The 12357-nt window shown below is 38.3% G+C and overlaps 1 protein-coding gene across 1 annotated transcript in view; it reads right to left on the bottom strand.

Annotated features, from left to right (window-relative positions):
• Positions 1-12357, bottom strand: part of LOC126184733 (uncharacterized) — a 311881-nt gene that overhangs the window by 23196 nt on the left and 276328 nt on the right. Inside the window, exons 16-17 of the mRNA XM_049927270.1 lie at positions 12104-12293; positions 3744-3911 (exon numbers count right to left, since the gene is read on the bottom strand). Coding sequence (XP_049783227.1) covers positions 3744-3911; positions 12104-12293 — 358 coding nt within the window. The remainder of the gene's footprint in view (positions 1-3743; positions 3912-12103; positions 12294-12357) is intronic.

Below are 12357 nucleotides of genomic sequence, written 5' to 3'. Positions count from 1 at the left end.
CGCGGTCTGCACGTCCAGCATGAACGCTGGTCCAACTGAGGCGCCAGGTGGAAATGGCATGGCAAGCCATTCCACAGGACTACATCCAGCATCTCTACGATCGTCTCCATGTGAGAATAGCAGCCTGCATTGCTGCGAAAGGTGGATATACACTGTACTAGTGCCGACATTGTGCATGCTCTGTTGCCTGTGTCTATGTGCCTGTGGTTCTGTCAGTGTGATCATGTGATGTATCTGACCCCAGGAATGTGTCAATAAAGTTTCCCCTTTCTGGGACAATGAATTCACGGTGTTCTTATTTCAATTTCCAGGAGTGTATATGTTTACTGGTAGACATAGGTGCTGTGGTCTCCTTAATAAATGTTGAAACTGAATAGTTGTTTAAGCTCGCCATCACCACAGATGGGTAACAGGTGCCTGCTCTGTCACAGTACACAAACAATTCATTTCTAGTAAGTCAATTGGAGATTAACAGATTTAGTGGTCGATTCTCAAGAAACAGAATATATTTTTGGTTTCTTTATTTAGGGTACCATCAATTTCATCTCAGTTTAAGCAACAAGTATGCTTCAACTATTATCATGGGTTTAATTGCATTAACAACTACCAGGCACACGTAACAATGAAGCATTCAGCAGTGTCGCACTTCTGTTCCACTCACTCAGTGCAAGTTTTGTAAAGGCCTCTGTGGTGACTTAAGTGTACAATTAACACAATCTGTAACAGACTCATAACCAATTTTTCAACTTGAGGAACTGTTGTGTAAACTAGAAAGACAGTGAGTGGAGCTGTTGATGCTAGAAAATGGAGTGCCAAGTGGAGAAATTTGAACATTTCTGACATGTTCTTTCATTTGAGTTCAACAAAGGGGTGAGAGCTGGGGAGACAGCCAGAAACATTTGCACCATGCATGGGGATAATGCCATTGGACAGAACACAGAAAAAAATGGTTTTCTCATTTTAAGGAGGATCGTTTTGACATTAGTGACTCTCCGTGTTCAGGAAGACCTTTGGAGTTTGAGAAGATCGTTTAAACACGTTAATACACAATGACCCACATCAGTGTGCTCGAGAACTGGCAAATGTGATGAACTGTGATCATTCCACCAGCATGTGACATTTGCATGGAATGGGGATGGCTCAAAATTGGGTGTATGGGTACCACATGCTCCGAGCCAAAATCACAAAAGTCAGTGGGTGGCCATATGTGCATCTCTACTTGCTCATCATCAATTGGCTCATGAAGAAAACTGACCACTCCTATCCTTTGTCATCACTGGTGATAAGAAATGATGTCTTTATGTTGACATAAGAAAAAGAAAGGAGTGGTTAAGCCCAAACAAAGCAGCAACTCCCCGAAAAAAGACTTGCGTGCATCCACGAAAGATAATGTTATGCATCTGGTGGAACAGCTACTCTGTGGGGCACTATGAATTGCTTCCCAGAGGTGTAACCATCACTGCTGACATCTATTGTAAACAACTGAGACATCTTGAAGACATAATCCAAGGACAATGACTAGGAAGACTGCATTAACTTATGCTACTCCATGATAACACCTGCCCGCAGTCTGCTAGACTGACAAAGATGCTATACAGGAGTTGGGTTGGTAAGTCATTATCCATCCACCTTATTCACCTGATCTTGCACACTTAGATTTTCACCTTTTCTGTTTTCTATCAAAAAACAAATAGTGAAGGAGAATATTTTACTGATGACTAAAGTCTCTGTTACATGAATGGAAAAACAATACTAACATATGCACCAACCCAATATTTACAATTACCATTAAATGACAAATCCCAAAAAATTATGGTCATTGAATCCCTTTTTGACTACATAATGTAAGATATTGTCTGTCGGTATTGCCACTACTCCTGCCATCTTACATTAACATAGCCAGTCCCAGTGACTGCCATTATTTGGACAACGTAACTCTTACAGACAAAACCAGGTAGGAATACTGGGGCAATATAAAGGTCCCTCTTATTTAGTTGGAAGTAGCAGGTGCAAAAGAAATCGAATATATGTGTCAAACCTTGAGTAAAGATGTAATAAAACCAGTTCCACAACAGAGAGAATATTGAAGGAGCTGCAACAGTTTTTCAACAGGATCAATTACCACTGCAAGTTTATACTTATCACCATACAAATTTCTTATGCAACAGTTTCTAGGATAAGAGGGTGTAGAGTTTGAATAGACACAAAAAATGCAACAAAACATTGCTCCATACTAAAGGCCAGACTCAAACGGGCACTCTTATTTATATCCCCATCCACTTTGTCCAGTTTTATGTTTTACAGTCATATATTCATCCTATGTGGTGCATCTACAACTCGTCAGCAGCTCTCTGAGCAGCATCTGTTGCTACAGAAGAATGATGTGAGCAAATTCTGTGACCTACAGACTGATAAAAGGACAATAAATCACTCCACACTTCATTTGTATATTCACTGTTATAAGTTGTTTTTTACTTTCTTCTGTGCATATGTGACTTATTGTACCCTGCAGCATCCTGCAGCTGATGTACTGTTGTCTCTGGTATAATTTAGCTACTTTTGGAGTTTTTTCCTCACTGCGTGTGATAACTTGGCTGTGTATTGATAACTAGATTTCCATCATTATGTTTTAGGTACCTCTGCCGACTCTAAACATGTAATAAAGAGAGTTTATATCACTGATATAAAACATTACTGCAGATTTAACTAAGAATGTTATGGATAATATTGGTGGTCTCAGGCATTGGCAACTTGGAATAGTGAAGAACTTGATTATAACATAAATAGGAGACACAACAGAATAGAGTATATTGAAATCATTGTAAGTACCATTTTTTCCACAAAATGTGAATTTGGTAATATTATATTCTTGGTATTCTGTTGCATTTCCCTAGACTTACTCCAAGGGTCAAATCATGGAGAAAGTGTTTCGAACATGGTTTCCGTGCCAAGTGTTGCTTCTCTCAAGAGTTCCGAGTGCCATGCGCCAATGTCTTCTTTCCAAAAGTTTTACACAAGATTGTTGAGTCAGCTAAGGCTATGAACCCATTCTACATAATTCCAATGCATACAACTGACTTCTTTGATTTTAAAAACATTGCTGAAACACTGTCTCCAAATGCAGTATGATCAAACTTTCTCATACTCACCCATCTCAAACAGCTATTAAAATTCTTACTTTCAAACAAAAGAATAGAAAAATGTCAATGTATTCAAACAAGGAAAGACTATGGCAGATGTAAGCTATGCCATACCTCGTCCAAAAATTCGGCCACATTTATCAATTACAAAACAGAGAAATATTATTACAATGTTGCCATTTCCTCATCACCAGCACAGGGTAGTTATTGCTTTCTGTACTTGTGTTATCACAAATAAAATGTAGTACCTCAGTACTAATGGCACAAGTATCAAGAACTTTCCTACTGGCATTTACAACCAGTTAGTTCCCTGATATGGCACTCAGAATATTATTAATGAATTATTTTTATTTTCTAATTTGTCTCATAATTTTTTGCAGTGATGAAGTGGGCAGCATAATTATGTGATATAAGAATACATTCTCATTTTTTTTAGATACAAATAAATTATGTACAAGAAGAGATACATCGTTTTTTGATTTTCCTGAAAAATTTGAGATTTGGCACTTACAATGTTTTCCACTTCCACTCTTCAATTTGTCTAAATGTCATTGAATGCAGATACTGAACATAAACTAAAAAAAGATTTAAATGAGACATTACCTGTGCCAACAAGAGTAATGAATCACTGTGTTTCAGTTGACCAGGGGCATCAGAATCTAATGAAGAAATATGTGAGCTTTCTGAATCACTTTCTTCCCTCTGATGTTGTGTCAGATACTGCTCTGAATTCTGCACCAATTCTTGCATTTCAGCAACTCTTCTCATTACCTGAGAAGGTAGGCAAATAAAAAGAGTGAAAATAAATTATAGTAACACAGCTGGTATCTACAAGACAATGCACCTATTAACAGCCACACTACCGAGTGCTCTACATAGAAAAATATAAAACCCTGCTTTTTGTGAATAAAGATGTATAACACTACAGTGTTCATTAAAAGACAATGAATATTGCTCTACAGTCACTACAAAGAAATTGTTCTTTGCTCACAAATGTGTAATAAAGATACTATAGGTGTTTACCCCAGACCTCTAGTGAATACTCACAAATGTGTAATAAAGATACTATAGGTGTTTACCCCAGACCTCTAGTGAATACTGACAACAACCTCATAGTATATTTATTCCCTTAACAATGAGTCACAATAAAAAAAATTGTGTATTTTTGCAAAGATAGCACTGCAAGGAATGACCTAACTCACCATGGCTCAGCTGTAGTATGGTGCAGTAAGGGGTGAAGTATGTATCATAAAAAAATTTAAACCTTCTAGCAATTTAAAATGGTAAGCAACTAATAAATAAAAAATATTAGAAATTGTAACTAGAGCCATACAGTGGGACACCTTATTCTGGTTCATAAAACACTTTTTCAACATGTGGTACTATGCTAATTTGTATAGTTCTTTTTTCTGCAATGTTAATCCTGGAATCAAGTTTATTTAGCAAACATAACCACGGGATATGTAGCCTTCAGGACAAAAATATAAATGGTCCACCTGGCCATTTGAAATACACCTGTGAAATAATGACTTTGCAATAATTGTCTATATGGTCATTTTCTATGTAACAACAAACAGTAGTCCACACAGTTCATGAAACAGCAACAGACTAAACTGAAGTAACTGTACTTAGCAGAAGACACCAAATCTCAAGCAATCAGATCCACAGTTTCCTCCTGCAAAAAGCAAATAGAAAAGTAAGAAACAGAAGTGTTGGAGTAAAAGACCATTCAAACAACTGAAAATCAGTTAGTGGAAAACAAGTAATATGCAGATTGCAAATAGTCATGTCATTCTTATACGAACATTCACCCAGCCATTGGGTGCTACTGGAACATTATTAATGTTGAATGAAAGAAACGTCATAGAACCACACAGTTCATGTTATTGTATTAAGTTTATCTTATAACTTTCTCAGCTGCTGTGTTTGGTAGTACAGATAGACAGTTGATGATATTGTTACGTCATCCAGTTATCCCTGCTGGACAGACATCCCTTCCAGCACTTTTGTGTTCCAGGTTGCATGCCTCGCAAGTGAGGTCATGAGCAGCACAACCCTCGGTGGCTGTTCTCAGAGGTCACTTACAGTAGATGGACTACTTTGCCACACCCATTACAGGTATCAACCAGAGATTACAGTGACATCATGCAGCCAAGAGAGCCAAAAGGCAAGGAGATTTTCAACAGTGGCAGCCAATCACATGGATCCAGTGTAGCAATCTGCAATGTTATAACCTGCAGTCCAAGGCTGCAGAGCAGTTGCAGTTGCAGTTCTACTCCGGTCAGAGTTGCGGTCACAGTTACAAAGTTGTCAACAAGTGCTGTAGATTATTGAGATGCCATACTGGAATACACGTTATTAGTAACTATATTCATTATTGGAACCACCACAGCCATTGTGCTGCATTTATTACTGGGAGTGATGACTTCTGGCAGACTAATTTTTCATCTGTATAGATTACTTGTGTACAAGAGTTCAAGTAAAGGTATTTTGGGAGTTATAATAAATAAAACTATTGTACTTGTATTAATTTATGAATCCTACACTTCAGTCAGTATTGTGATAAATGACAAGCTTCAACTGCAGGTATCTGGCAAATTTGTGGACAGCCAATGAAGCAGTTGTAATTTAGTGGATACCATTTTAACCCCACCAACAAGATATTTCATGTAGCAAAGTTACATGGTACAGTGTGTTTTCTCCATAACATTCAGTGTTTTTTTGTGGACTTAGTGATAAATGAAACTTTTCTCTGACCTCTGGGTTTGTTCCTGTTGGACGCTGATTGAATTTTTGGTTATTTGGTGGACATTTTGGACTGGGGTCATGCCTTGTATGGTCTTATTGGTCAAAATAAATAAGGCATTGATTCAACACGTTTTAGCACAGTCAGCAATGTACATATTGATGCTATTAGTTTGCAGTGAACTTCATAAAGATAGTGGGAAATTCAGGATTGAATAACAAGTCAAGCAAGAAGATTATGTATCACATGCTATTCTCAGCAGTTCTAGTGGAAGACTCCAGACCCTTCTGCTGGGAAAATGGAATACATGTTAATCTAAACTAGAACTGAAGAAAAGACAGACAATGGCTGCTAGTGAGTGTTGAAATAAATCAATGGGGAATGTTGAAATATGTGCTGGACCAGGACTCGAACCCAGATTTACTGCTTCTCATGAGTGGTTGCTTGAACCGCTTTGACCATCTGGACATGATCCCTGACTAACACAAATTTCCAACTTATTCTCACACTGTTGATGTGATATAGTGTCCCCCACCCATTAAGCCTCTATAATCGCAGCATTCACAGATTTTTGTAAGAGTTCGAGCGTAGACCTTCATGGGTAGCTGCACTTTGATTACAACCACCCGGTACATCAGCTGTCATACTGTGAAGTGTAAAAGCACCATGTATATTGCTAACGATTAAAATTACAACACATGTCAAACTGGGATGAAGTGTATTACACACTTTGATATGCAAATTAAACTACTCAGTACAACCACACAAAGTAGGTAGGATAATGTTTCCTACATTCTGTATATAAAGAAAGATTGTGCAGCAAGTTTTTCACTCAGAAATCACATTTGAATGTTGGTTGTTCGTAAATGTGTGTTTACACTGAATTAGAAACATGTTCTGCAACAACATTCACAACATTTTTCACAGCTAGTACTGGGCTACTGACATTTGCAACAATTTATCAAGATGTTGCAAATACAAGAACAGTGTTCCACTGCTGTATCAGTACAGATCAAAGGAACATTGTTTCTGGCCTGTTGCCACTAAATGCTGCTATGCAGTGCTAGTGTTAGTTTATGCTCTGTCCTACTTCACAATCTGCAGAAATTGTTTGAGATATGGCTGGATTTGAAATTTGGAATAAATATGTAAGGCTTTAACAGGAATCTTCCAACATCAAAAACTGAAGATTAACAACAAGTCTGATGACTGGGTGTTGTGTGATGTCCTTAGGTTAGTTAGGTTTAAGTAGTTCTAAGTTATAGGGGATGACCATAGATGTTAAGTCCCATAGTGCTCAGAGCCATTTGAACAACAAGTCTTTGTTTCACCAGAATTGCTTTTCTGAAAGTTATGCCTTTATTTGGGCAAACTGGCCTCATAATATTCTACAGAATTTCGAAATCAGATGGCAACAACCTACTGAACTTATGAACACCAGAACTGTCTTCAAAATTCAGCTCCACAGCATGTCATTCCTGCCATGTCTTATATAGTACCAGTGACCACAAGGTCGTTGTAGCTAGGCTCAATACCGTTTCTTCCAAATCCACCAGGAACAAACACAGTTGACACCAAATAACGAAAAGTGTGAAGTGATCCACATGAGTTCCAAAAGAAATCCATTGGAATTCGATTACTCGATAAATAGTACAATTCTCAAGGCTGTCAATTCAACTAAGTACCTGGGTGTTAAAATTACGAACAACTTCAGTTGGAAAGACCACATAGATAATATTGTGGGGAAGGTGAGCCAAAGGTTGCTTTTCATTAGCAGGACACTTAGAAGATACAACAAGTCCACTAAAGAGACAGCTTACACTACACTCGTTCGTCCTCTGTTAGAATATTGCTGCGCGGTGTGGGATCCTTACCAGGTGGGATTGACGGAGGACATCGAAAGGGTGCAAAAAAGGGCAGCTCGTTTTGTATTATCACGTAATAGGGGAGAGAGTGTGGCAGATATGATACGAGAGTTGGGATGGAAGTCATTAAAGCAAAGACGTTTTTCGTCGCGGCAAGATCTATTTATGAAATTTCAGTCACCAACTTTCTCTTCCGAATGCAAAAATATTTTGTTGAGCCCAGCCTACATAGGTAGGAATGATCATCAAAATAAAATAAGAGAAATCAGAGCTCGAACAGAAAGGTTTAGGTGTTCGTTTTTCCCGCGCGCTGTTCAGGAGTGGAATGGTAGAGAGATAGTATGATTGTGATTCGATGAACCCTCTGCCAAGCACTTAAATGTGAATTGCAGGGTAATGATGTAGCTGCAGTAAACCCCAACCCTCAAAAGACTCAAATTCCCATGTATAAAACAGCTTCAAACATCAGATTACGAATGCACTAATGTGTCAAATATATGATGTTAAGCATGTAAATGAGAAAACTTTAAAAAAGCATTGAAATTATGCTTAAAGTTTGTTGGAAGTCACCAAGTGCTCTCAATATGAAACACTAGATGAATATAATTTTGGTAATTTGAATTCCATTTTAAGCAAAATTAAGTTTCTCATGTATCTAAATGTCCATGACATCATATCTCTTCAAATATGTGTTCCACAACGATAAAATTCTGCAGCCACGCTCTGTGGTGTATGTGAATACTGTCTGCAAACTGTGTTGTGAATAGAGTCATTAGTAAAGAAGAAATAAATTAAAATGTCATGTCTGATGCTGAGGCTTTACTGCATGAACAGTGAAAAAATGGTAAGCAATAAAGTTTTTCTCCTTTAATCATTTTCTGGGATGTTTCAGCATGAAAATTTTTTTTAAAGGTTTGAAATTATGTGTAAAGTTTGTTGGAAGTCTTCAAGTGCTCTCATTCCACCAATGATGACTATGTTTTTTCCTTTGTCTGCTTACTTTGTCCAGCATTATTAATGCAGCACCACATATCATTAATTCTTCCTCTTCACTTGCCACAGCATAGCTCTTAATGCAAATACATATGTAGAAATGTTTGCCGCTAGTGTAGACGGGAATATAAACAACAAACATCATTGCCAATGTGTTGCTGACTTTGGAGGAACAATGTTGTGAACGGAAACATGTTTTTAATCTCAGTGTAAACAAAGTTTAAGAAGAACAGGTTCTGCCTTATATAAGAAGGATAAGTCAGATATAAACAGTTGCAGGATTGTGCCTACCAAAACTGAGGCTTATCGTGCTGTGATATTGCTGCTCTACTACCTGGAATCCCATGACTGACCTGCAAATATGGAGTTGATGGATACAGGAGGGCCAAACTCAATTCATGCAGGATCTCAAAGGCTCCATACAATTAGTGCCCAGGAGAACAGACATATTGTTCACTTGACTGTGCAGGATTGTACAGCAACATCAATTACTTTGAGTCAGGTAATGAATGGGCTTATTTTTAGCAAGACACCTGTCCACACAGAAAGGATAGTGACAGCTGGAGTACCACGGACTGTCAACATGACAACCATTGTTGTGGTTTCCCTTGATTTGGCAGCAGAGAGAGGTGAGACGACAGTGGTGTGCTTGTCTACAACACTGGACCAAGGAGTGTTACCATGCCAACTTTACAAACAAGTATCAGTTCTGCATGAAACAATATGGTTGATGTACCTGTGTTTGGAGGCTCCAAGGAGAATGAAAATTGCCAGACAGCATTCATTATCATCATACATGCTAAGCTTGTGGTGTTATAGTTATGGGTACATGACATGATCACCTATGGCTTGCATAGTTAGTAATTTGGACAGCAGCCATTACATTTCTGACATGTTAAAGCCAATGGCTGTGGCCTATCTTTGAGGGCTCCATGACATCATTTTCTGACAAGGCCACATGTTGGCCTTGCTGTCCTGACCTACCTCAATATAGAGGGTGTTTGACTGCTGCCCTGGCTAACGTATTCTTCAGAACTCTAAGCCAATAAAATCATCATGTCATGGGCTGTCAAGAGACTGGCACACCACCACTCACCAGCCACTATGATTGATAAACTCTGGCATAGAGTGGAAGCAAAATAGAATGACACACCCATATCTATCACCCAAGTTCAATTTAATTTGATTTCCAACTGGATGAGAGCCAGTATTGCTGTCAGGGGTGGCAGCTCAGTGTACTAAATTTTGCACACTGTATACCCCCAAATGATCTACAAATTTAATCATTTATTCTTCCCACTATATTATATATACACAATAAACAAAACTTAATTTTTTGCATTCCTTGTTGGTGTTACAGTTTTAATGGCCAGCTGTGTACTTTCAAGGTAACCTCCCCATCGCACCCCCCTCAGATTTAGTTATAAGTTGACACAGTGGATAGGCCTTGAAAAACTGAACACAGATCAACCGAGAAAAGAGGAAAAAGTTGTATGGAACTATGAAAAAAATAAGCAAAATATACTAACTGAGTAGTCCATACGCAAGATAGGCAACATCTAGGAGAGTGTGAGCTCAGGAGCGCCGTGGTCCCATGGTTAGCGTGAGCAGCTGCGGAACGAGAGGTCCTTGGTTCAAGTCTTCCCTCGACTGAAAAGTTTACATTCTTTATTTTCGCAAAGTTATGATCTGTCTGTTCGTTCATTGACGTCTCTGTTCACTGTAATAAGTTTAGTGTGTGTGTGTTTTGTGACCGCACCGCAAAACCGTGCGATTAGTAGACGAAAGGATGTGCCTCTCCAATGGGAACCGAAAACATTTGACTGCAAGGTCATAGGTCAACTGATTCCGCCACAGGAAAACACGTCTGATATATTCTATACGACACTGGTGACGGCATGTGCATCACATGACAGGAATATGTTTCGATGTTTGTTTAAGTGTAGCGTCCCCATACTACGGCGCAGTTACCTTGCATCGGATGAACAGACGGACAGATAATAATTGTCTGAAAATAAAAAAAAATTAAACTTTTCACTCGAGGGAAGACTTGCACCAAGGACCTCTCGTTCCACAGCTGCTCACGCTAACCACGGCGCTCCTGGGCTCACACTCTCCTTTATGTTGCCTATCTTGCGTATGGACTACTCAGTTTGTATATTTTGCATATTTTTTTCATAGTCCCACACAACTTCTTCCTGTTTTCTTGACTGATTTGTGTTCAGTTTTTCAAGGCCTATCCACTGTGCCAACTTATAACTAAATCTGAGGGGGGTGCGATGGGGAGGTTCCCTTGTTAGCAGAGCTGTTGGATACACAACAAGTGAAAAATATAACTTTCTCAATATTGTAGAATTCCAAAAATACTTCTTTCATGAGTAGCTAAGGCAAACTAATAGGAAAACCCCCTACTCTCCATTGCACAAGGTACATTACTGCAGGTAATGAGAATGAAGTAACTATGGAATATACTACTCAAGAGTTAAATCTCAATGCACTAATAATGAATCAAATATATAAGACAAAATCCAGAAAGTAATCTTAGGAAAGATGTGGCAATGAAATAATGGCGGGAATAGTAAGTACAATAAAAATAAAAGAAAGATGTTGAGAAAAGAGGAAAAAATAATCAGAAGATGTTAGGGGAGAGTCATAAACTGATGAAGGAACTTGAGAAGAGGAAAAAGAGAAGAAACAATAAAATACTGTTAATCTGGTTGTTATTTACATTACTTTCTACTTTATGTCCTCTTCTCAGCTCTCCCCCCCTCAGTTTGGTTCCTCTTCCCCTGTTTTCAACATTCCCTGTTCTTCTGTTACATTTGTTTGGCTCTCTGATTAATTCTTATTTTCCTGCTCCCTCAGTTTTTTTCTTTTTTTATCCCAACCCTTTGTTTACATTTTTTACAACAATCTGCCTCCTCCTCCTCCTCCTCCTCCCAAACACAGAACTGTGCCAGTAGTTGTTCTATTTATAATTTTCATTTTTGAGCAATGGATTATTTGCAAATTATTACCAGTGGAAGTCCAGATTTTAGAGTTCCAGTGTGGTTCAGTGTTACTTTCATATCCAGATTCCAACAGTACATAATCGAGGATTTGGAAGAACTTTTCACCCACTTTTTCTTCACTACTTTCACTTATTTCATGAATGACTTCCTCTGAATACAGAAACTATTTTTAAAGTTTTCAAAGCTCAGGATTTGATTACTGTTTTCTCTGTGTATCGGCCCTAATGCTATATTATTGTACCCAGCAGATCTATACCAAATATTATTCAACAAAAATCTGTAGTTTCAGTCCTCAGTATTTGCAGGACGACTTAAATTTTCACATCATTCCATGATTTATTATCTTACCTCTTCATTTCTAGCATCTATGCATGAGCTACTCTCCAATATTTCCATTGAAACCACACTCTGAAGATCACACCCAAATTTAAGAGAGCTGAAGTCCATGACTTGGCCACTTGCTGCTTTTCTGTTATCATCCAGTAGAAAATGGGTGCCATCGGGCCCAGCAGTACCATTTACATTTCGGATATTTGTCCTGGAACACATATTTAAGAATAAATAGATAAAGAAAACTTAATTTATTATTCAAACACTGCATC

This window comes from Schistocerca cancellata, chromosome 4 (genome assembly GCF_023864275.1).
Source record: "Schistocerca cancellata isolate TAMUIC-IGC-003103 chromosome 4, iqSchCanc2.1, whole genome shotgun sequence".
Lineage (NCBI taxonomy): Eukaryota > Metazoa > Arthropoda > Insecta > Orthoptera > Acrididae > Schistocerca > Schistocerca cancellata.
This window is presented reverse-complemented; position numbering and strand designations above follow the sequence as displayed.